This window comes from Rhinolophus sinicus, chromosome 3 (assembly GCF_057876585.1).
Source record: "Rhinolophus sinicus isolate RSI-liver-muscle chromosome 3, RSI-T2T, whole genome shotgun sequence".
Taxonomy (NCBI): Eukaryota; Metazoa; Chordata; class Mammalia; order Chiroptera; family Rhinolophidae; genus Rhinolophus; species Rhinolophus sinicus.
Window position 1 is genome coordinate 151,925,543 of NC_142503.1, and position 26,241 is coordinate 151,951,783.

At 34.7% G+C, this 26,241-nt stretch overlaps 1 protein-coding gene across 2 annotated transcripts; it reads right to left on the reverse strand.

Moving 5' to 3' along the window:
• Positions 1–853: 853 nt before the first annotated feature.
• Positions 854–26,010, reverse strand: BNIP2 (BCL2 interacting protein 2). Of its 2 annotated transcripts, XM_019732217.2 has the most exons (11): positions 25,814–26,006; positions 17,728–17,834; positions 16,803–16,870; positions 16,190–16,366; positions 14,336–14,512; positions 11,357–11,459; positions 10,205–10,336; positions 9,001–9,087; positions 8,783–8,881; positions 8,009–8,044; positions 3,683–5,537 (listed from the first exon to the last, which is right to left on the reverse strand). In XM_019732217.2, exons 2-11 carry the CDS (start codon positions 17,775–17,777, stop codon positions 5,486–5,488), a joined length of 981 nt encoding a protein of 326 aa, XP_019587776.2. In that variant the 5' UTR covers positions 17,778–17,834; positions 25,814–26,006; the 3' UTR covers positions 3,683–5,485. The 2 variants fall into 2 exon arrangements, with proteins under 2 accessions (XP_019587777.2, XP_019587776.2); XM_019732218.3 differs by lacking the exon at positions 8,009–8,044 and having other exon boundaries at positions 854–5,537; positions 25,814–26,010.
• Positions 26,011–26,241: the final 231 nt, after the last annotated feature.

The window sequence follows — 26,241 nt, forward strand, 5'->3', positions numbered from 1 at the left end:
CGGGGCTTTGATGAGAAGGACGGGCGTAGGGCCGCCGCTTTCAAGCCCTAGACCCGTGGTACAGGCCAACTTTTCAAGTAATTCACCAGGTTTACTAAATCATTCATAAAGGAATGATAATTTTTAGATTAATCTCCATTGTAAAATTCAAAATTACGAAATGCTAGGCAGTCACATTTTATGCCTGAGGTGTATTCAGGGTTACTACTGTTGAAGACCTTGCAATGGTAAATTGAAGACAAATTCTGAAAATATTATAGCAGGTATTTATTTACCATGCAAAATAAGGCTGCAATTCATTTGGCCCAGCAAGTTTTCAGTTTGTGATTCATGAAGAATTTTAATTTGGGAAAATTTGTATTTAGTGTTTGTTCCAAATGCAAGGCAAATACTTCAATCTATTTCGAGTTAATATAATCCCAAATGGTATCCTAACTGTGGATTAAAGGCAGCAGTAATGTACACAGCTATTGACCATTAAGTAGCAGAATAGTGATTAAGGAGTAAATGCAAAAACAACCACTACCAGGTGGAACCTCCCAGAAGGTCTATAGCTAAAGAAGTTCTCATTTGTGCCATGTTTTCAACCACTTACTGAACTGATTTCATCACTAGATTCCCAACTAAAACAATTCTAAACAATAAAACACAAAGTTTGATTATAGTTAATATTTTAAATTAAAGTAGGGCGAACTCCTCACCCCCCTGAACAATAGGAAGCAGCACCCAGATTACAGAAAGAGAAGCAAGAGTAAAAGTCTGAAACTGTTTGAAAGGTTTACAAGATAACTCAGTGTAAAAATTTAGCATCACAATGGGAGACAGAAAAATGTGATAAAATGAGTCAAAAACAAACTTTCCAATTAATTTATTTAAATTCATTATTGTTGCAAAAATATGATGTGCAACAGATCAGGACACAAGTTACTGTATTCCTAACAAGTCAAAGGAAAATATTACATCACCTCAGTAAATCAAGACAACCCTAGTATTTTTCACGTGGACATCAACATCTTATCTTGCACACAGTCATCAGAATTTAATTTCTCACACTGTAAAATGACAGCACTAGGCTAGGCAACATCATCTGAATAGTAAAATCATCATAGCACATTGTCTAAATGGCAACATGTGAACCGATGGTAAGGAAAAAAAAATTGAATTTTTGAAATATGTATCAAAGTGCGTTAGTATCTAACAAACTCTGAACTGTGTTCTATTTGAATGATGCCCCAAGGGCTGTGCAAGTCAGTGGCCAGGGACACCAATATTTACTAGCTAGGTTTATGTAAATAAACTGTTTAATGGGCACTTTAGAAAGTCCATATACAAAAAGTGCAGTGGAGTAGCTGATACTATTTTCCAAGTTCCTCCGTAGCCACACTGAATATGAAAACAAAAATTTCAAAATGCAAATGTTTTAACTTCTTGTAGAATGTTTTTAAAGATAGGATCATACAGCTATCTAAAGCAAACAGTTTAATATAATTCTTTGTTTGAAAGCATTAAACCCTTGATTTTTACCTGGTGTCTAATTTGTCATTAAGTGCTTTTTGTGAACTTTTCGTAGCATTTTTAAGAAGTTCTCAAAACATAAGAAATTAAGTAAATCTATCATATACCATTGCAACAAATAATTCTCTTCAAATTTTAGTGTCATTCCTTACTGTTCAACACATTACCTTATTTTCAATTATCATTTACAACTTTAAAGGAGAGTTACATTATGGGGCTCACCACTGATCTGACTCAAATTTATTCAGAACCTTGGAACGGGGAAGAAGGGAGTAAAAGGCTCCCTAGGTAATTCTTCTGTACTTTAGAACATCCCACTTCCCTAACCAGCTGATCTTCCCATGCAAATCTAAATTCTTGACTCTCTCCCAGCAACTCAAATTACACAATTCCTGTTCCCTATGACAAGGTAAATTCTAACAGAATAGTTGGTCTAACTTACAAATACATTAATTGCTCTACCCATCCCATCCTTTTGAGATTTGTGATCCATTTCTCAAAAATCTATATACGACGGGAAAAATGTAGGCATGAAAACGAAAAATGGAGTAGCAATCTCTATTTTCAGCCCATCTCCTACTCCCTTCTGATTGAGCAATGTTAGCAATTTTCCACATATAACGGGAAAAGGCAGCATAAAGCTGTAACCTTATATACAACTTTACCAATCTCATCAGCAAACTGGCCTGTTCTACCCGATATATCCTAATGCTAATTTATTAATTGACGAACTCTAAAAAGCCACTTCCTACATTAAATCACTTTCAAATTCCCTGAGCACACACATAAAAACAGCCAAACAGTAATGCTATATAGTCATTTACAAAAAAAAAAATCTCTATAAAAAATCAGATCCCTAACCTTTTTAAATTCTGGAGTTGCAACTGAAGAATTTCTAGCTACCGATATTTACTTGTCAATCAGCAAATTTCGGTATTCAGTGCAGTTACTAAAAAGTGATGTCCACATTGCAAGACGAAATTTACCAAGCATGAAATATGAAAAGTAACCTAGTCCTAAACTTTAATCTGAGCACTGTAAATGCTGACCCTCTCTGTTCAAACTTGCTTCTGTATGAAGGGACAAAGCAGAGGAAAATATGAATTCTCATTATAGGTATTATCAGCCTTTCCCCCCTTCACTCTATAGTTTCCTCTTCACATACTGTGTGTGTAGTCTGCAGATTTTCCTGCTGGATACAAGAAATGGTACCAATAACGGCCACATAAAGTACTTCCCTTAACAGGGACACATTCAGTGGCATCTTAGGTGACAGCTAACTCTTTACCCCTTTATAGTTTTCTTCCTTTTACTTCCTTGTTTGTTATCTTCCTTTTAAACTACCTGCTAGGCCCTACTTTGAATCATGCTTTTTTTTATTACACACCCTCCTGAGTTAAAGGGTATTAAGTTTAAACTGCAAGGTCAATATAGAATCTTTCCTTGGCGCTACTTAGGAATATGACCAAGCAAAACACAATCAAATTACTTTATATGAGAAACTTTTGACTAAAAAGAGGCACTCAGAGCCCACGTGTAACAACAAAAGTGAAAGATGCATCAAATTAAACCAGTTATGTCAGATCCATGACGCAAGCAAAAGATAAAATAGTTACATGTATTTTCATCTCAATCAGTAGTGAAAAATTAAAAATCAAATGACATGGGGAAAATGTTACATAGCTACAAATTACAAATAACAAATTTAATAAATGTCTTCCTTCTAACCTACTAATTATGATCTTAAATTCTATAATTATGAAACATTTATTATGAGGCAAGTCCCTAGACCAGATTCCATTAAGGTGTAGGCTAGAGCAGGTATCCTTTGAATCTAGTGATTCACAGCATATCCTTTCATTATATTCAAAGTGTTATCACTGTTCCATCTTAATGTCCTAATAAAATACAGGCTACTTCTACTTAAAAAAAAAAAAAAATTAGGAAAACGCACCACTTTTGTAACAAATCGTATCTGTAGTTAGGAACAATGCTTGTAAAAGGAAAAGTTAATAAACACAATAAAGTGTTGTTGAAACTGAAGAACTGGGTACTTGATGTGGAGGAAAACCACCTATTTAAAAAGCTCAGCCCATTTTAAGCGAGATGATGACTTACACATAAAAGACTACTTAAAGCGCTCTAAAAACATAGACTCTAATTACAATTAAATTCAATGATCCTTTATTCATGATCCTCATATGGTAAAGTCAGAAGGAATGCCTAAGTTATTGTTAGTTTGCTTTTTCAGTACAAAGTGTTTCTAACATTTCATCAAGCTATAATGGTTTTGACTTTATTCACTGTAATGACATCAGTACAGGATCTGTCTACAGCTTCAGGATGCAAGCTAAGTTAGAAGGTTGCTGAGAAACGTTTCATCCTGTGAATCCTCCAGCATCTCCCATAATTGGACTTAAGTTAGCATGCCAAATTTGACTGAGGATGACAAAAAAGCAAAATTCTCTTTTTCAGTTGAAACTTGACACTAAAAATGGCAATGGCAAAAGCCACATGTGTGTTCAATACTTGATGTGGAGGAAAATCAAGTTTGGAGAATAAATCTTCAAACCTTAGCTTTCATCCACTTCAATTTTGCTATTCTAGGACACTTTTTTTTGTAAATTACCTTCTAGGAAGGTCTAGAGTGTACCAAGTTTACCAAACACATGTAAGTTACACAAGCATATGACACAATATTAGATAAATCTGTTGTTTTAGGATGGTTTTATGGGTAAATTAAGTTCTGTTTGGGAGCATAAGTACAATTTATTTCAACGTAGAGTCAAGGTACTTACCAAATTAAACAAGGAGTTTATATGCTTATATCAAGTGTGTCATCCCAAACAGCATATAATGATGCTCTAAAACTTACAAAATAACTTAATTTACAGTACTGTCAACATGATTCAACAGGAAATGTGAAAACACACAATATTTGACTAGCTCAAACACCTAGGAAGTTCAAATAACTGATATGGAAGTATTTTGGTAAAGTGCCCACATTGAGAGCAGTTAAAACAGCAGCGCCTGGTTTCTACAGAAAACTAGTGACAGTGAATAACTCATCACATTCTCTGAATACTACACTGCACTCATACAAATTCAGGAGAGTGAAACCCTGGACACAGCTTATTTCACATTAGTGAATAAACCTAAGATTTTTATAAAGATCTGACTTTTGGCCAGAAGATAAAATGTCCCATATATACATATATATACAAACCCCAATTCTTAGACGCTTAAATTCTCTAGTTCTAAAAATGGCTTTTTGACTTGTCTTCCTTTACGTTTAAAAAGGAAAAAGTGTGCAATGCACTTGTATTTGTGCTTCTGAATTAAGGAACAATATAGGCTAAGTGATAAAAAAAACCTTAGGATGGTACTGACCTATTTAGATTATGTACATGGCCTTTGGATATTCATAACCAGTTTAACTGTCCCTCCCTCACCTTATGAGCCACTTTATTTTTTAAAGTTATCCAGGAAATGTAGTTAACCATTTACAAAACACAAAAATTCTAACATGCATTTTACAAAACCATGGTCTTATTTACCTGCATATTCTTCCACATGACAGGTACAGGTATACATTAAAAAATATTGCTCAAACCATAAAAATATATATTATCTCTTTCCTTTACCATTTAGGCATATAAATATTTTACTGAAGAAGACACATCATTCAATAAACAAATGCAAAAACCGCTTTTATATAAAGTGTGGTTCTTTGCTTTTAGCAATATAAAATATAAAATGATTATAATTAGCTAGTTAAGAGCTAAATTCATGAGATTTGCAAACCAATACAGCAGTGAACAGTCCCGTATACAAAAGTCCATTAAGAAAAAGTCAAGTCAATTTTGTAACAGGTTACATAAAAATCAGGGCCAATAAATGCATTATAAATGCAAAAAGAGCATTGCTTCACCAGCACATTCTTCAGTCGTGTTTGGACTAGATGCCAAACTTACTGTTCACTTTTTGGTTCATCCTGTTTTCCATTAAGCTCTTGATCAACTCTGTTTAATGAAAAAATTATAGATAATAAAACACCAGCAACTGAACAATTTTCTTTCCAAAAACAATGACTACTTTTAGCATAGAATATTATTCTGTTAAAAACAAAGCTTTGCAAAGAAGCAGACATTGTGATAAAAAGGTGACCAAACATTTCCCCAACCAGGAAAGATAATTTTTTAAGTCAAGAGGACACTGGCAAGAATACTGTGACTGTTGTTTCTTTAAAGATTATAAAAGTTACATACAAATGCACATAAACTTCTTGTTAAAAGTTTAAATTACAACAGATATATTGAAATGTTGAATTGTAGCACAGCTGGGGCAGGGATCTAAGCGATACGAGTGTGTCAGGAAAAACAAAAATGATTTTCTTAAGTGAAATATTAAAATGCCACTACAGTCATGAGCTGCATAACGACGTTTCAATGAATGATGGACTGCATATACTGCAACGGTCCGATAAGATTGTAGCGGAGCTGAAAATTCCCATTGCCTAGTGACGTTGTAATGTCATAGCGCCACACAATACAGTGCATCAGGTTCCTCGGCCTTCACGCTCACTCAGCACTCACTCACTGACACTCACTCAGAGCAACTTCCAGTCCTGCAGACTCCACCTCCCTAGACAGGTGGACCATTTTTCATCTTTTGTGCTGTGTTTTTACTGTACCTTTTCCATGTTTAGATAAACAAACATTTCCCATTGTGTTACAACTGCTTAACAGTATAGTTAGTATTCAGTACAATTACAGCACGTACAGGTTTACATGCTGTACAGCTATGTAGCCTAGTAGTAATAGGCTGTACCATGTAGTTTAGGTGTGTAGTAGGCTCTCCCATCTAGGTTTATAATGTGCACTCTAAGATGTTCGCACAATGAAGAAATTGCCTAATGACACATTTCTCAGAACAGAACCCTGTCGTTAGGCTACACATGACTGTACTTCAATATTCAGTTTTGTGTCCTCCTTATCACCACTACTCATCATAGCGATTTCTTCTTAAGTAAGCTCCCCTATTTGCAGCCTGTTAACATTTGGTTTTAAAAACATGCCCTTCTGTTTTTAAGACTCGAATGTTATTTTCAAACTGACAAGGATTTTTTTTTTAAGGCTAAAGAAATTTTGTACAAAAATTAAGAAGTACCTGAAAGATATATGTAATGATTCCATTTAAGGTTAAACAAAAGTAAAAAAAAGAAAATAATAATAAGATAAAATAGTAGTGGTAGGTTTTAAACAATACATTAAAAAAAGTTTATAGTTCCACTAAATTATTTAATTACTGAACTATTTAACAGGTAATTAAATAATAAGAACGTTGTAAAAAGGCACAATATAGCAGATTTCATCAATAAAGGCAATTCATTTTGAAATCCATGAAGAAGCTGGCTTCAAGATATTCTACAATTACAGATTATATTTTTAATTTTAGCCACTTGTTTGGCAAATGCACACCAATGCCTAGAAAGGAATGAGAAATTAGCAAGATCTAAAAATCACTGTCCATCTCTCTATTTTAAAGTGTTTTGTTAAACTGAAAAGTGTCCAAGAAATGTAAAGCTATGATTCTATCACCTAGTCAACTGAATTCTTGTTCATCAACTGAGCCAAAATATGTCCAAAGTTAAGAACGTTCCAGTTCCAGTTACTTACAATTGGTTCCTCAGAATGGTCAAAATGATAACTACACATAAATTTTTCACTGTCTTAAGAAAGATGCATTAAACTGTGTTGCCAATTGTCAGGATTTTAAAAGTCCATTAACAAGTTAGAACCAAATCCTACACTTTTTAAAATTACTATATAAAATGTTAACTGTTTTATACCCTTGCCTTTCATCTTCTATGCCAAGGTATTAATAGATAATAGTTCATTATGCTCAAAGCAGAAGTATTCGAAATTAAATTTATGATGGAAAGCAGAGTTTTTAACTATTAAATGGTACATTGAACTTTTAGGAATTTTATCACATGTAGAATTTGACTGGTTAGCAGGCCATTTAAGCGTACAAGGAAATCAATGTTGGTTAGCCAAAGAACACGTGCATTGTAAATATAATCAACCCCAGGGAAATAAATATTTCTTTAAAAAGCGCACATATATTTCAAAAGGACAAGTTACAGATTTAAAAAATATAGTGAAACAGAGAGTCTTAAAAGTAATTAGTTTTTCAAATAGTATTCTTTGTAATTTCTCTGGTTTTACCATCAGTATTTATACCAAAAAGGAGGATGGGCTGTAGCCTTTAACTCCTCATTGGCATTATATATGGTGTTAAAACAGAGTGAATCCAAGCCAGATTCAGCACCAGGAATTTTGCATTCACTCTGTATTTAGATTCTGCAGTGTATTTATATTTACAAATGCGATTATCTTTGTCCACAAGCTAACCAACCAATAAAGTAGAGTTAGTCTGTGCAATGCAAATGGACTAGTCTAGATGCAACCCAGTCAAGGTGTGCATATACCTTTTTTGTTTCTTTTTTAACTTTTCTTCTTCATACCTTGGTAGGGAAGAGTTATTTCAGTAAATATACATGTTATGAAGAGGAACAAAAATTCAAAAAAAGGCATTAAAAATAAAATTATGTAAGTTTGCAGGCAAAACCAAAAATATTTAATACACTACAGTAGAAAGTCAAAACTGACTTAAGAAATCTGGCTTTGACACATTAAACAGACTAAAATCTCAGATTAAGAGAACAAAGAAACTTTTTTCTACTTCACAGCACTGTGATACGCAAGTATTTATGTTAACAGCCTTTACCAAGTCCTCTTAAGTTAGATGGAAGTAAGTGAATTTGATAAACAGAATAAATTCCAGCCACTGGAAAGTATTAGTTATGCTGATATAAATAAATATTTTATTTCTCTAGTAATATGATTATTCCATGTCATGATGAGCTTATTCAAATTAGGAGAGCAGCATATATAAGTTGGAGAATGTTCTTTAGTATTGACCAAATAGGATATCATTTCTTAGATTGTAACCAGTCTCTACAAATATAAATCACATGCAAAAATAATTTTTCCTACTACTTCAACTGATGTCCTTAAGAAAATGGTGACTTATGGGGAAGGTGTTGGAAAATGGCTTCTTCCCCTTTTTCTTTGTCATAAAAACAAAATAAGTTACAAAATACTTACATAAAATGAGAAAAAATGAGTACTGAAAAATATTTACCTCTTGTACATCAACATATAAAGATCCAACACAATTAAAGAAATAAAACAAAACATACTGTTTTATGCATTCTGGTATGCCAACATATTCCATGGGGACAAGTTCCGCTAGTTCTGCCAAATTAAAGACGTATCTAATTTTTTGGCTGAATTTTGAGCTATGGAAGAAAATAAAAATAATTACCTCAATATTTCTGACCAACAGAACTGACAAGAAATTCATACAAGGAGTTTGCAATTTTGCTTTTTTTTAAGTCAATGGCTTTCAGAAAATTACCTAATAAACGGTCTTGTAACAGCCAGAAGTGTTCTGATAAACCAAGAGGGATGTACGATGATTAGAGATTTTAGGTTTTTCCGTAACCTGGAGTTAAAAAAAAAAAAAAAAAGACAATTTAAAAAGCTCTACAAATTCTAATGCTAGAAGTTAAGATATCAGTAAGCATGTAGGAAGTATATACATTAATTGAAAACTCCTCATCCAAAAGTTTAGATGTTATAGTCCTTCAAAGACAAGAAAATATACTCTTGAATTCTGATGGTCCCTCCTATTGCTATGAAATAAACTTTACTTCATTTGGCTGAATTTATGTAGAGCCTGTTGATAAATGTCTCCTAGCATACATCCACTTGTCTTCTGGACTCTGTCAACCAGTGGTAGAGGTCAATACCGAACACAGAAGTAAAGTGTTTTCATTTTTACAGGAGTAGGGAAAACTAGTACTAATTCCACCAAGAAAGGCACTGTACAGGCAGAAAGGTGGGAGTGAAGATCACCAAAGGGAATAGGCAAGAAAGAAGTCTAACACTTTTATTAAAAATTAGAGACATTATTCTAGACAACTGTTATATCACACATATTTCATACTTAAATAAGTGATCATTAAGGATTTCTTTTAAATCACAATAACTAGCCAACATCATAATTAGGTATAAAGAGAAACCTATTAATCAGTCTGAGTTGATTAAAGTAATTCGAATTAACTATGGTCAAATCAAACCAACTGGAGGATCCAAGTTCCTTTCATTAGCATGGATGACTAACTCCCAGGGAAATACTTCCAGGGCTCATTCCAAAGAAAGATGATGGCTAAACAAGCACTTTAACATAAAATACGCTAACACTGTCAATTAGGCAAAACTCAGAGTGTAATAAAATAGAAAATGTATTAAGTTCTCCATCTTTTCCCAAAATGTAAATTACAGGAAAATGTTCACTGTCATATAAATAAGGAGAAATAAAGAGGTATTATGTAAATCTGTTTTAAGGAATTAAAGTTATTCTTTACAAAACAGATCAAAATTGATTTCTTCCATAACACTAAAATACTCTCTCAAGAAAACAGAAACTTGCTATGAAATTAATGTAATTTAGGAAGTAGACACATGGCACCTGTAAGTGGCAACAGAAAATAAAATTTAATCTAATAAGGCCATTATAAAAATTCTTCAAACTAGCTTTCAACTGGTATTTACAGTACCTTCTATCAATTTGCTGGTAGCATTTCCTGAGCCATCCCAGACTGGGCATTTTTCTTCGAGTTGTTGCACCATTTAAATAAACTATCATGTAGTTTTCTGCTACTAACAGCTCCAAAGTGCCAATAACATACCTGTAAAAACAAACTAAAGACTTAGATATAGCTTTGCAGAATCAAACTAGATTATCCAAATTATTCAGTTCCCTTCCCTCCCCTTCAACAATAGCAAAAACAATTAAAAATTTAAATTGCATTAATTGGTATGATTGTTTAAAGAGTTGTTTTATTTATTTTTAAAATTAATTATATTTATTGAGATAAGAGTTCTTATCTTTGAGAAATACATATTGAAATGTTTATAGATGAAATGACATGATGTCTAACATTTGCTTCAAAATTATACAGTGGGGGCAGTACCGTGTTTCCCCCAAAGTAAGACCTAACTGGAAAATAAGCGCTAGCATGATTTTTCAGGATGCTCGTGATATAAAATAAGCCCTAATGCGTCTTTTGGAACAAAAATTAATAATATAAGACCTGGTATTATTTTAGGGGAAATACGGTAGGGCTTATTTTATATCACGAGCATCCTGAAATATCATGCTAGGGCTTATTTTCCAGGTGGGTCTTATTTTCAGGGAAGCATGATATAAATTGTGGGAATGAAGTGTAAATTGATAATTGCGGAAGTGGATGACTGGTACACAAACATTCAACATACTTCTCTCTACCTTTGTATATGTCTGAAATTTGCCACAACAAAGTTTTTAAAAAAACGCCACTAACTTGAGAAATAGAATGACTCTGTAGAAATAAAACAGAACTGATACAGCTTAGTTACATTTGGCTTCTTGGGGGTAAATGTAATTTAGTCATATAATTTTGAGATGAAAATCACTTCTTTATAATCAATGTGTCCTCATATGTAAAAGAAGCTGAAACAGATAATGTGAAATGCCTATTCCAGTTTGAAAATAACAGTTTTTTCTGTCTAGTTGGAAAACAAATAGTTTCATAATGCCAAATAATAAATACTTAAAGAACCAGAACTGGGATATTTATAATTTTTACCCAGCTAAAGTTCACTTCCTCAAATTGGACATCCCATTAACTCAGAATTACGTCCAAACATTTTTGTGAAGCTATACTTACTTAAACAGATTGTCCATCAGGTATCTATAGTTAGGTTGACCACTTTCAGGCATAAAACAGACAGCAAACACAACAATGGCATTTAATCCATCCCCATAATATCCTGAAAAAGAAACCAAAGATAAAATCACCAGCATAATTTGTGAAGATTTTTCAGAGGATATCTATATGGTTGATAGAATATAGTGGGTCTACTATCTTCCACACATTTCTGGATCAAAAAGTATTATTATTATTATTGGATCAAAAAGTATTATTATTATTCTTTTTTTCTCAGATCTTTAAATCCCCTCTTCTCAAAACAATCTAAAATTTTAAGAGGAAAGGGTGGGCATAAAAACTAGAAACTCAAACCAGCATAATCAGATAGCCAGACTTCTTTTACCAAGTAGACAAATACAGTGATATAATCCAAGCAGACACAACACAACAGTATCTGCAATAAAACATTCTTATGCAACTTATGGTTTAAGTGGGTGCTTTTTAAAAAATAGTTTTACATTCGACGATGTCTAGCATTTTATAGACTTTAGGGTATTAATACCTCAGAAAGGATCCCATCTCTGATATAACTATAAATGAAGAAAAACTGCTAAAATGTGCTATGTTTCAATTATAATCTCTAGATATTAAGCTGTATCCAGTAACAAATATTTTTGCTTTAACTTTCATTTCTGTTTACAAACATGCACTGAAAAGGTTTGAACATTTCAAAGGTTAGACTCTTCACTACCTTTCTTAATCCCTTATCACAATACATATTGATAATTCAATAGGATAAAATAGCCCTAATTATTTTCCCATAAGAATAAAGTATTATTTCTGAAAAATAATAATGTTTAAACCATGAGGTAAGTCTCACAACTTGCTTCCTATGAACTAGCTGAATTAATGCGTCTGTGGACTTCCTGATCCAGATTATCCTGGTTTTTCCCCCCCATCTGATTAAATTAGGCAGAATAATATAACTGCAAATATTCGAGTGATTTGCTTTCAGATGAATGAAGTCTATGGAAACAAGATGGGGAACACATTTGGTAAAGAGTAAATGAAATGGAAATGACTCTACGTGAAAACACCAATCTGCTTGACCTATGTGGCCCTGTCCTGCATTAGGATTTCAGGTAACGTGACATGCTCTACAGAGTGAGTTGTATTTTGACTACCACTAACATTCTGGCTCTATTTACATAGTGCCTAGGTAAACGTCTATATACAGCACAGCCAGACTGATAGAAGATATAACTATACTTCATAGCTTTACCTATTTGACTTGTAACGGTCTTAAGGGAAGAGACAGAGCCTTATGTTTTTGTATATCTCACAAATATGCAAAGTAGGTGCTCCATAAAAATGTGGAATGAACTAGTTTTCTACTTTGTGGTAAAGATGAATGATTTGTTCAGTATTTTAAAGTAAATTAAGAGTCATAGTTTAAAAAGCCAGGTTTTACTTATATCCACAAAGGACTACAAGAATACTCATGGCAGTCTTAATCATAATTGCTCAAACTGGAAACTAACATGTCCATCAAAAGAAGAATGGACACACAGACAATAGTTTAGTGGTTACCAGAGGGTAAGGGGGTGGGGGGTGGGAGATGAGGGTAAGGGGGATCAAATATATGGTGATGGAAGGAGAATTGACTCTGGGTGGTTAACACACAATGGGATTTATAGATGATGTGTTACAGAATTGTACACCTGAAATCTGTAATTTTACTAACAATTGTCACCCCAATAAATTTAAAAAATAAATTAAAAAAAAAAAGATGTTAAACCACTGTTTCAAGAGTATTATGATCTACAAGCATAATTAATACAAAGAAAACCTCACTTAGGCCAATCTTTGTAAAAAAAAAAAAAAAAAGAAGAATGGACAAGCAAACTGTGGTTTACCAATGCAATAGAACAGCACTCAGCAATACAAAGGAATGAAGTACAGGTGCATGCAACAATATGGATGAATCTCAAAAACATTATGCTGCGCAAAAGAAGTAGGCCAAAGAGTGCATTATGATTCCAAGCACATGAAATTCTAGAACAGGCAAAACTAATCACGGGGCAGACTGGCATAGTGGTTACTAGAGAGGAGGTACTCCTTGGGAGGGAGTATTAGATAATTTTCTGGGACAATGACAATGTTCTCTATGTCTAGGGGTGTAGGACATATGGGTATATATGGCTATATGATAAAACTCACTCGATTGTACACTTAAGATTAGAGCATTTGTAAGTGAAATAGGTCAGACAAAAGACAAATACTGTATGATATCATATATGGAATCTAAAAAGAGAAATAGAAACAATAGTGGTTACTAGGGGTGGAGGGAAGGGGAGATATTGGTCAGTGAGTACAAATGTCCAGTTAAAAGATGAGTAAGTTCTGGGGATCTAATGTATAGCATGGTGACTATAGTTAATAATACTGTATTATGTACTTGTCAAGAGAGTAGATTTATAAATGTTCTTACCATAAAAAAATGATAATTATGTGACCTGACGCAAGTGTTAGCTAAGGCTCTGGTGGTGATCACTTTGCAATATGTAAGTGTATCATATCAATATGCTGTAATTTTAAACTTATAATGCAATCGTATATGTCAATTATATCTTAATAAAGCTAGAAAAAAATTTACAAATGCTACAAAAAAAATGACTAGAGTATGTCACTGTATATAAATTATAAATGGATAAAAAGGCAAGAGAGTAAAGTTCCAGTTTTGGGAGGGTTCTAGGGATGGTGTGGGAAAGAGAGAGTTTTCACTGTACTTATACCTTTTGAACTTACTACACACATGTATTAACGATTTTTAAATGTTGGTTTTATCCTTTTACTTCAAACCTGATATATTTTTAAAATGAAATGATAAATGTTTATTATGTTTTGAAATTGTGTAATATCAAGGGCGAGTTTCTTTAAGCATTTAGGTTTCTGATATTGCATTCAGAAATCTGAACACCCTTTGGTAACTCTTACCTCCATGGCTAATAACTTTTTTATAGGGTTCAATTGCCTTCATATCAACCCTGTGGTCCTGTTCTCCAATTCTGAACATACGCCAGCGTCGTCCATCTTCTTTTTCCTCTGCTGCTGTGTATTCAGTAATTGAACCTTTCCTAATAACTTCAGTAGTTTTGGGTTTTGGAAGATCATCTGTCAAAATAAAAGGTTTTTGAATCCCAAATTGTTATTTATACCATAAAAATCAAATTACATGTTAACCACTTTACTATCTAATTAGAATGTTCAGAGAATTTTTCATGATACCCTCTGTAGAATTTTAAGTATTTCTTCCATAATAGAGGAAGAGACTTGCTCTTGATACGAGGCGATTTTATGCTTTTAGAAATCCTGGTTCTTTAACTTTTTTGTATTGCCGAATTCAGAAAGCACCTAATTACAATGCAACGTATATCCACAAGTTCAGGAAAGGCAATTCATACAGCCATCAAAATCTTAGTACATTGGCCCTACAATGCCTTTCCAGACTATTACAACATTGTCTTTGACAGCTATCAACACTATAATTACTTAATAATCTGGGAACAAACTGTGTTCTGTTGTTGAGCACATAAATTATTCCCCAAACATTATACCAGATAGAAAGTGGTTAACTAGCCATTGGTTATTTCTCAGTTGATCAGTTTTATAAAGCAGAAATTTATCGATAATATTCTGAAGTATACATGCAAAAGTATATTTTAAATTGACATTAGCCAAAGCATAAGCACCAATGATTAGGTGTAATTTATATTTCAAAATTGCATTTTAGCTGATTGTTAATGATGTAATGATTTTCAAAATTTTAGTATCACAGGCCTTACCAAAAGATGGGGGGAGGGGGAACCTACTGCATGTTAGTTGTTTGTTTCCAAGATAAAGCTGTTAACGGAAAATATCCTTCCAGGAAATGACTACAGCAGCATTAAAGAAAGAAGAGACAAAACACATAGGCAGAAAACTATTTCAGTATTTTTATAAAATATTGCTTATTACTGGACTGCTTATTGAACCAGTAAAACAGGTAAGAAAAAGGAACAAAAGATACAGCAAGCATATCAAGGATCTTACTTTTTGCTGCAGGTAAGATACTTAGTGCTAAACACTGCTTTGAAGTCAAAATCATTTTCAACATGGAATATATATATACACATAAATTAACAACTATACAAAGATATTGTGGACAACAATTATCTAATTATAGAAAGCACGCAAAGCAAAACACATAACAATTCCCTTGAATGCCAAGTAACAAATGATAAGGAATATAAGGTTTGGGGACTAAGAGTATACTTTAATTCAAGGTGGTTCTTTACAAAGTACAGCCCCATCAGGTAAACCCCTTTTAAAAAATCACCCTCAAAAACCTCCCTTCAGAACAACCTCTCTGCAAACCCTTAACTACTTTTAGCACATTCCCTAAATTATGTCCCTTCAAAGCTTTTTTCTTAGCTGATCAACTGAATATAAGAATATGCCATAATTATCAAGCAGTATTTTGGGAGCAACCTTGAAAAAACATAACTTTACAGCATTGGGCAATTAAGAAAAAAAATAAAAAAATAAAGCCACTTGTGTAATCTACTATAAACAGTTTGAAATCCATGAGACTATTCGGTGTTAGCAGAATTTCATGTCACAGTAAAAAGTGCACCAACTTTACAAAGAATAACATCATATTTCAACAAAATCCTTTAATCATTGATTTTAGTTGGTTTCATGATCAAGTTTTAAGTTTTCCCAATTATCCTAATATAAGAATGTTATAAAAACATGTGTATATAAAGACATTCATTAATAAAATGTCAAATAAAAGAATGAAACAATTACCTTCCCACTCAAATTCGTTACTATTCTCTGATGGTGTGTCTAAGCCATCTAAGTCAATCTCCCCACTTTCGTCCAAATCATCTGACAACACAGAGCCATCGCTAGGATCCAGGGTCAGGCTAATGTCTGGAGCCATTAGTTTCTTTCTTACTTTATTTCCATTAACTTCTAGTGAGTCTGGAATGGGTAAACAAAGTGAAAGATATATTAGAAGGAATGCTTAAATGTCCACTTCATCCTTAGGAAAAAATAACATTAATTAAACACAATTCCAAAGCACTAATTTACAACTATGGATTTTGATCACTATGTCATGGCAAGATGATATATCCTAACAATAGAGGCAGACCTCATAGTCACCTCTTAACAGTAAAAATGATCTCCTCTCTTTTAGCGTAGACATTTTCAAAAAACAAGGATATGTATTTGGAAAGATAAATTTCCAAAAATTTCCAAAGCATTCCAAACATGCTTTCCTCAACACTGAACTTATTATCCTTTGGCTCCCTATAATGGAACAAACACTGACTATATTTTTGACAAAGAAGTGTGTTAAAAAATAGCACAATTAAAGTCTATCATTTTCCTGAAACTGAAAGCGTCACATTCTTACCAGGCTGGCTCTCTGGTCCAGTTACAGCTAATATATCTGCTTCAATGCTGTCATCTTCTGGTAAAGGTCTAGAAGACACAGACATACTTTTTAACTAAGAAACTAAAAAGAAAAATTTATTTTGAAGTTCAAAGCTCTATTAAAAATAGCTCATAGAAACAATTATACGGAAAACTGAATAAAGCAGTGTTTCTTAAGCTTTAGTACTTTACAAACCACTTTTAAAGAAAGTTTTCAGAGTGTCTTATATATTTATATAAGTAACACATAAAAGTAGATATAAATTCTTATGTCACTGCCCTTAAATATAACTCTATAAAACAAAAAATTATAAACCTACAAAACAAGTATTCAAATGCATGAATTTAATGTAATATATGATACAATGTACGATAAAGCTAAATTGTTACTCACAATGGTAATATGGTAAGGATGGCTACAATTCTTTTGAGTTCAACATTTCTATATTACTATTACCATCATGTATTACTGCAGTGACTCAGTACTCCCACCAGCTGTTCATATTCCAACTACAAAGAGACTTTACTGTGCACTGGATGATTTTCTGATCATGATGGGATGGAAGCATCATTTAAATATAAGGTCTGCAAACCATCATGCTGTATGCCTTAAACTTAGTGATACATGCCAATTATTTCTCAATAAAATTGGAAAGGAAAACAACAACATGGTCTGCCTTTGCTCTTTTCTATTAACTCACCTGGTGCCAGTACAACTTCAAATACAAATGAAAATGTGTCAAGGTAGCTAGCTAGATGATCTAGGAAATCCTTGCTTATTTATTTAATATGCTTTTTCTTAAAAGCAGAAAATTAAGCCCAATATTCATTTAATAGGTGACATTGCAATAAAGAAATACTGAAGTTTTGTTCTAAATCTGTTTTCATTTCAAAGTACTGCTCACATTGGAAAATCTTCATCTTGCCATTCTTCTTTAAGTTCCACACCTTCCATCCTCAGCTTGGACTCAATGTCAACTCCCAACTCCTGATAATCCAGAGAGCCAATGTCCTGTGAAAAGGAAAAAAAAGTTTTTTTAAAAATGATTTTTATTAAAATATAGCTAACATACAATATTAGTCAGGTGTACACCAGTTATTCAACATTTATATAATTTAACATTTATACAATTAGAAGCAATCACCATGGTAATTCCAGCAACCACCTGACACCGTATCACACTACCACAATATTTTTGAATATATTCCTATGCTGTACATTACATTCTCGTCACTTATTTGTTTTATACCTGGAAATTTAAACCTCTTATTCCCCTTCACCTTCCTCCCCCCTTTAAAATTTTTCATTTACAGCTGACATTCAGTAATATTTCATATTAATTTCAGGTGTATAACATAGCATGGTGGTTAGACATTTACATATATAATTTAAGAAGAGATCCCCCTGACTAGTCTAGTACCCACCTAGCACTATACACAGTCATTACCATATCATTGACTATATTTCTTATGCTTCATTTTACATTCCCATGACTATTTTGTAACTACTAATTTGGGCTTCTTAATCTCTGTCTTGTTCACCCTACCTCCCACCCCCCGTTCATCTATCACCCTGATAAATCTAGTACCCATCTGACACCATACAGTTATTGCAATATTGACTACAGTCCTTATGCTGTACCCTACATCCCCAATGGCTGTTTAACAACCAACATGTACTTCTTAATACCTTCCCTTTTCGCTCACCCCATCTGGCAACCATCAAAATGGCAACCATCAAAATGTTCTTTGTATCTACAAGTTTGTTTCTGATTTGTTTATTTTGTTCTCTCGATTCCACATGTAAGTGAAATCACATTGCATCTGCCTTTCTCTGATACATTCCACTCAGCACAATACCCTCCATGCCACCGCAGATGGCAAGAACCCATTCTCTTGCATAGCAGAGGAAAAATTTACAACTTATTTTCCACTTTTACTTTTTATCTATAATCTTACACCTCCATCTTATCACCCACTGAGCTAAAGCTCAATCATCTGGTCATGAATTCAATTATACTGAGTCACAATTACCACTTAAAACAAAAGTTAGAGAAGAAAACAGTATATATATATATATATATATATATATATATATATATATATATATATATTCATATTTGTTTTTAGTTACATCTATGCATGTGTGCCCCAGGTTGTGATTTAAAATTTACTAGGTATTGTGAATTATGTAAAAACAATTGGGGGGGGGGGGCGGAAGGAATAAATATGTTCTCTATTCTAGATCCATAATTAAATTTTCTGTCCTGGATTGAGGTTATTTCTAGAAATTGAACACTAGTAAACAGCATGTGTACTTAGGATTCAGCAGAGCCAGTGGTACAGTCATTTATATTTCCTTTTCTATGGTTTCAATACCGCAATTCCTGAGCCATTTAAAAAAGGCATTCAGCAACTGTCCAGTAAATGAATTAGGCTACATTTTCATTTGCTTCATATCTATACCATGTTTTTCTCATGTAGTTCAGCATAAGTTTTCAGATAGTGAACTTAGTGAATATTTTTGTTCATCCAACTACATGTTTTAACTTAAGCCATAAATTTTAGTTTTTCCAAGGAAGGATGTGGGTGACAACATCCGTTCCTTTTACCAACTGAGGAACCTAGAAATTTGTTTGGTTGATGGGATAAGAATTAGAGGTTTAAATACATTATTTAAAAAGTCATGAAGATCAACTGGTTAACAGTGCAACAAAAATTGTGACAACTTTAGGGAGCAAGAGGTATAAATGAATATTTAATTCACTTACATTACAGTAAATCAATAGGTGTCTAAAGTTATTTATTAAAAAAGCAGTAAAACATAAAGTATTTCTTAAGAGACAGAAAGATATTACTAGAAGATATTACTAGAAGTATTAAAAACAATGTTAAAAGTAGATGACAGCAATGGACGAAGAAAGGGTGGGATGGAGAGAATGATTGCTTCTTTTCATAGTAAATCCTTCTAAACTATTGGACTTTTAAAACCATGTATGAATAACTTTTAAAAATACTTATCAAATAAAACAAATGGTGCAAGCCATTCACATTTACTTCCCCTTAGTCTTCTAAAACACGTGGTCACGTTTTATGGTTGCCTTATCTGCTGTATCACGACAATACTCAAAAGATGCACAAAGTTGTGTAGAAAAACCATTATGCTCTAGAAAAACAAAATTACATTGGAAATTTTCTAAAGTGTTAGATTTCACATGATGAACTATATTCCTATCGCTGCCAAAATTGGGAGGCTCTCTTTCCAGTTTGAATTCTTACATATGCTCAAGCAGAGGTTTCAAACATTATCAAAAGGTTTAAATTTTTGAGGACCCAACTGCTAACGTAGAAAAATGACAAATGCTGTCTTTTCCTCACCAACATATTTGCTTTGAAAAGTCAGTTAATTTATATATAGGAGTAAGGCATTTTTAATTCTCTGGGAAAACAGTGAGCTAAGTAATTTTGAGGAATTAATAAAAACACACTTAAAATACAATAATTTTGACCTATTTTGTATTTTCTGTTTCTAATACATAGTCTGTACTTTAAAGCAATTAACATACACCTTCAATGATCACTCCATAGGTTGTTCTCTGACAGCAACTCTTCCTCTGTGCAGAGGAAAATAAACAAAAAAGGGATACCTACGTTAGTAAAATACCTCTTCTATCCAAAATATACAAGGAACTCATGCAACTCAACAACAAAAAAACAAACAACCCAATTGAAAAATGGGTAGAGGACCTGAAGAGACATTGCTCCAATGAGGACACACAAATGGCAAATAGACATATGAAAAAATGCTCAACATCACTAATCATCAGAGAAATGTAAATAAAAACCACAATGAGATATCACCTCACCCCAGTCAGAATGGCTATCATCAACAAGACAAATAGTAACAAGTGTTGGAGAGGCTGTGGAGAAAAAGGAACCCTCATACACTGTGGGTGGGAATGCAGACTGGTGCAGCCGCTATGGAAGGCAGTGTGGAGGTTCCTCAAAAAATTACGAATAGAATTACCATATAACCCAGCAATCCCTCTCCTGGGTATCTACCCCAAAAATCTGAAAACATTTATCCATAAAGACAAGTGTGCTCCAATGTTCACTGCAGCTTTATTTACGGTGGCCAAGACATAGAAACAACCAAAATGTCCTTCGATAGATGAATGGATAAAGAAGTTGTGGTATATATACACCATGGAATACTATTCGGTGGTAAGAAAAGATGATATAGGAACATTTGTGACAACATGGATGGATCTTGAGATTATAATGCTAAGTGAAATGTCAGAAAAAGCAGAAAACCATGTGATTTCACTGATATGTGGTATATAAAACAAAAACAACAAAAGAACAAGACAAACAAATGAGAAACAAAAACTCATAGACACAGACAATAGTTCAGTGGTTACCAGAGGGTAACAGGGGAGGGGGGTGGTAGATGAGGGTAAAGGGGATCAAATATATGGTGATGGAAGGAGAACTGACTCTAGGTAGTGAACACACAATGTGAGATATAGATGATGTAATACAGAATTGTACACCTGAAATCTATGTAACTTTACTAACAATTGTCACTCCAATAAACTTTAATTCAAAAAATAAACCTCTTCTATTTATAATACCAAATTAAATAAAACAAAACAACAAAACAAAATTATGGCCAAAAAAGCCCAAATTCTTAATACTTACTACTCTGGAGCTATGGTCAGGTGAGATGGAAGCATTCTATTACTAAAGGTTGAAAACTGATACCCTTAATCTCTTCCAAATTTTAACTCACTATACTTCTCAATGTTTCCTGAAGTCTTTGAAACTCACTCTAAAGTGAATGTATTTCCCTAAATTCAATAATCAGAAAGGCTTTCCATTATTTTGTCCCACCTTTTTACTGGGGGTTGGGAAAATATCAGGATGTTCTGGGTATCTTTTTCAAATATCCCACCAATGCAGAAAAATATTTACTATTTCAAAAATAAGTCACTGAAAGTTGCTACCACTACATTCCCAAAACCAAGCACACAGTACCTGGAACATAACAGGCCTGTAAATATTAAATGAATAAATATGTAATTATAAGGTATGACACTAGACAGCAAGCCTTTCTTTTGCTCAATTTCTTAGGCTTATTTTTGTTATTAAACTATGTAAAGAGGCTTCCTGTTATGTTTTACCCCTCACAGAGTGTACTGAAAATATCTGGGGCAACCTACACACATGCAGTATCAATTTATGTTGGTACAAGTATTCCTTGTTTGCAAGAGAAAATATGTATCTTGTGAAATTCTAGAAGACAAACCATGTCTTTTAGCTGCTTTACCACCTGAACAAGTCCATCACTAGAAAACAGCCCCTCTAAACACAGATAGCCCAAGTACTTCATTCAGCTCTCTCAGCCGATTCATTCAATTTTTATTTTAGTATCATACTGACATGTGATGTTAATACCCCACAGCATATAAACATGGATATTTAGTTTGGGGATAAATAAATAAGCTAGTTAAATGGAACCTAGGAGGAGAGATAAAGAGACTCACTTTTGACCATTTCGTCATGAACTTTAGGGGGGAAAGTACACTGGGTAAATAAAAACAGTTCAAATAATTGAGAGAGTACTGTTCTTGGAAACACTTTATCCTCAGCAACTGTTAGAACAGGAAACAAACAAGAAAGGAGCAATATAAGCACAACTATTTTGAAGGAAATCAGGATACTGCTGACACAAGTTAACTGTGGCTGTTTCCCATTTTTTTGTTCAGACTTCGGAAATTAGAATGCGGAAATAACACTTTGCAATGCTATTTTGTTAAAATAACCTAATGCAACAGGAATAACCTGATTTCTCAATAGACTTGTGGCAGTTGTGGCCCGTCATTACTGATGTCAGGTATAAGTGGAGGTCACAGATAAAAATTCAGAACAGCCACTCACCTTAGTGAGGTTAAAAATCAAGGAGATAATGGATTTCCTCCTGACACACCTTCAGAAGGGAGGTGCAGTGGTAAATTCAACCAAGGGGTTTTCCCCATGCAGCTTAGCAATATAAGCAAAAATTAAACATTAAGATCATATTTAGAAATGTCTGAATTATAATTTCACATGGTACTTTTACTATGTAGTTTAACACTATTGTTGGAATAAGTGCTAGTAACCACATCTATGCTGAAATCAATTACAACTGGCAGAAGGAAATGCCCAGGCAAAGCTTTCACTGCCCTATTTAAGTGAAAGGGACTTATCCTAAATATTTATGTTCACTTTTTCCTATGAGACTGGCAACACGGATAGCACCACAGGAAAATAATTTAGGCCATCCTATGTATTTATGAAGATCACCAAAACACCCCTGGAAAAATCCTATATGCTTTCTTGAGCGCAAGGTTACGTAGGTTTCTAAGAATGAAATGACACAATGTAACCTTACAGTAGCCACCTATTAGAGTGGCTATTATCAAAAGGACAAGAAATAACAAATGCTAGTGAGGATGTGGAGAAAAAGGAACCTTCGTGCACTGGTGGTGGGAATGGAAATTGGTGCAGCCACTACGGAAAAGTTTCGAAGTTCCTTAAAAATTAAAAATAGAACTACCATATGATCCCCGTAATTCCACTTCTGGGTCTTTATCCAAAGGAAATGAAATCACTATTTCGAAAAGATACACGCACCCCAGTTTATTGCAGCATTATTTACAACAGCCAAGATATGGAAGCCACCTAATAGTCCATCAGTGAATGAATGGTTAAAGAAAATGTGGTGTGTGTACACACACACACACACACACACACACACACACACACACACAGTGAAGTCAGACAAAGACAAATACTCTATGATCTCACTTATATATGGAATCTACTAAAAAACCACAAAACTGAGCTCATAGATACAGAGTACATATTGGTGGATGATAGAGGTGGGGGGCATACTGAGTGAAGGCGGTGAAAAGGTAGCAATTTCCAGTTATTCTAAGTCCTGGAGATGTAATGTACAGCATGGTGACTATAGTTAATAATATTGTATTACATATTTGAACATTGCTAAGCTACAGCGTTGCTAAGATACAGATCTTAAAAGTTTTCATCACAAGAAAAAAATTTTTTGTAACTCTGTGTGGTGATGTCATTTCATATTTCATAATATATACAAATACCGAATCATGTTGTACAGCTGAAACTAATAAAATGCTGCATGTCAATTATACCTCAATTTAAAAAATGAAATGAGATACTCTATCAGAAATGTTCAGACAAAATTCAAGAAAAATTGCAATGGTGCTGACTTTTCTCAAAATTGTGAAAATAAAGCAAAGTATAATTATGCCACCTATAAAAGGTACATTTATTAACAGTAAGAAGAACATACTGGAGATGCTCTGAGACCTTTAAAATGATTGAAGTCTAATAACTGATCTCTGACACTTTGTTGCAGAGTTACAAATATTACAATTTTGTAATATCGTCATATTATACTAGTATTCTGCTTTACATAAGCTTAACAAAATATCTTTTGATCCACTGTCAACCACGGTTAGTTTATTAGATCTGGCTAAATATGCTACTTTTCTTAAACGCCTTCCTTCTCACTTCTTTTTACCAGCATTACTTCAGATGAAATGAAGAGAACTGCTTTCCCAAAGAATGCTTTTCATGTTTACTAACCATTTGTACATTTGTCATCTCCTATGTACCAACCAATAATTTGATGAAGTATAAAACACTGGTGTTATTATCCTCATTTTATCTTATATATGAGGCAAATGACACTACATCCTGGTTCCCAGACCTAGACTGTTTGTGACACAGCACAGTATCTCCAGTTCACTGGCAACCTTATACGGAATAAGCCTGTAATGCCAGATTTGGTTACACTTAGCTTCAAAGCTGTAATGCCTACAGGTGATCTAGTTCAAGTTCTATGTTTGCAGAAGCGGACCTGTCATACTTCCTGTCTAAGCCCAACAATATTAGGCTGCAACAGAGATTATGAAGACCAAGAATAGTTTAGAGAAAATGTAAAATGACAACTAAGGAGAAGATGTGTAAGATCATCAAGAAAACAGTCTGTAAGGTAACTAAATTGGGTAACTTCAGTTACAATTTTGAAGAATCGTACTCATTTACAAAATGCAGAATTATGAAGAACACGTTTAATTAAAAAAAAAATTTTTATAAAATTAAGCATTAGGAGAAATAGAGATCCTAATCAAAAAAGATGAGGATGAAAAACCACTAAAATGCACCCACACTTCAACTACCTACATGGAAGGCGCCAAGACTACCTAGAAGAACATGACAAAAGCTGTGCCCTCAAAGAACTCCCGGGACAGACAGACAAGGAAAGTTTCAAAGCAACGTAATAGACTCAAATAAAGTTTTCATTTAACATGAGCTGGGCTAATAGCTCTCCAGTGGCATCAGATGCATCCAGGAAACCCAAATCACTTTTGCCCGTTATTTAGGCAAAAGGTAGTGCCTGAATCAACGCAGGAACCCGGCTTTTTCGCGTAAGAGATCTATAAAAGCCCTGATTACAAAAGCCGTTTCCGTGCTTTATTCTCCGAGGGTACGAGGCACATCAGAAGTCCAACCTCCTTTGTTCTACACCAAGACCGACGCTGGTCATAACAGGGGACCAACGTGGCCCAGTCACCGCACCCAGACCGGGGTGTGTGCGGGGGGGCCGAGAAGCGGGCAGGTTCCATTCCAAGGACAACCACCACAAACGGAAAAGGGGGTGGATGGGCGGGGGGAGGGGGGACAAGGATGGTAAATGCAAACAGGAGCCGAGCCAAGGGCGGGGGCCTAAGCAGGGCGGGGATCGGGAAGCGTCTCCCGGGCAGGTTCTATGGCGCCCCCTACAAAGGCTAATCCTCTGGGCTTCCTTTCTCCCGCCGACCGGGGACACGAGACCCTCAGACGCCAGCCCCCAGGCCTGTTCCCCGCCCAGACACGCTGTACCCAGTTTTCCCGAGCTGCACTCACCCCGGAGGAAGCCTTGGCCCCCTCGTCTTCTTCGCCCCTCCAGGCCTGCGACGTGGGGCTGCCGGCCAGGTCGCAGAAAGTAGTAGCGCCGAGCGGAGCCCGCTCCCCTCGGACGGCAATGGAGACCCGGGCCCGGTATCCCGATCACAGCGGCAACGGTAGCGGCAGCGGAGCAGCTGACCCGGATGCAGACAGCTGCCCGGGAGGAAGTGACTGCATCCCCACCTCCTACAGGCGCCCAGCCGGCGGGTGCGGGGGCGTGGCGTCTTCCCGAAGCCGAACAGTCCCCGTACCCCCTCGGCCGTCGCAGACTGCCGCCTGCGCATGCGCCCGTGCGGCCGCCCGAAATTCCCGCTTGACTGGCGGGAGCAGTTGACGCCTTCTTGGCGGCGCCTCTGACGCTGCAGGCGCTTCCTTGATCTGCGCTG

Excerpts from the sequence above, each read along its gene's own strand:
- BNIP2 (XM_019732217.2), bottom strand. The coding sequence starts at position 17,777 with ATGGAAGGTGTGGAACTTAAAGAAGAATGGCAAGATGAAGATTTTCCA. Across the intron at positions 10,337-11,356 it reads CTGATGGACAATCTGTTTAA|GTATGTTATTGGCACTTTGG; the intron begins GTAAGTATAGCT and ends TTGTTTTTACAG. Across the intron at positions 9,088-10,204 it reads TACCAGCAAATTGATAGAAG|GTTACGGAAAAACCTAAAAT; the intron begins GTACTGTAAATA and ends TTTTAACTCCAG.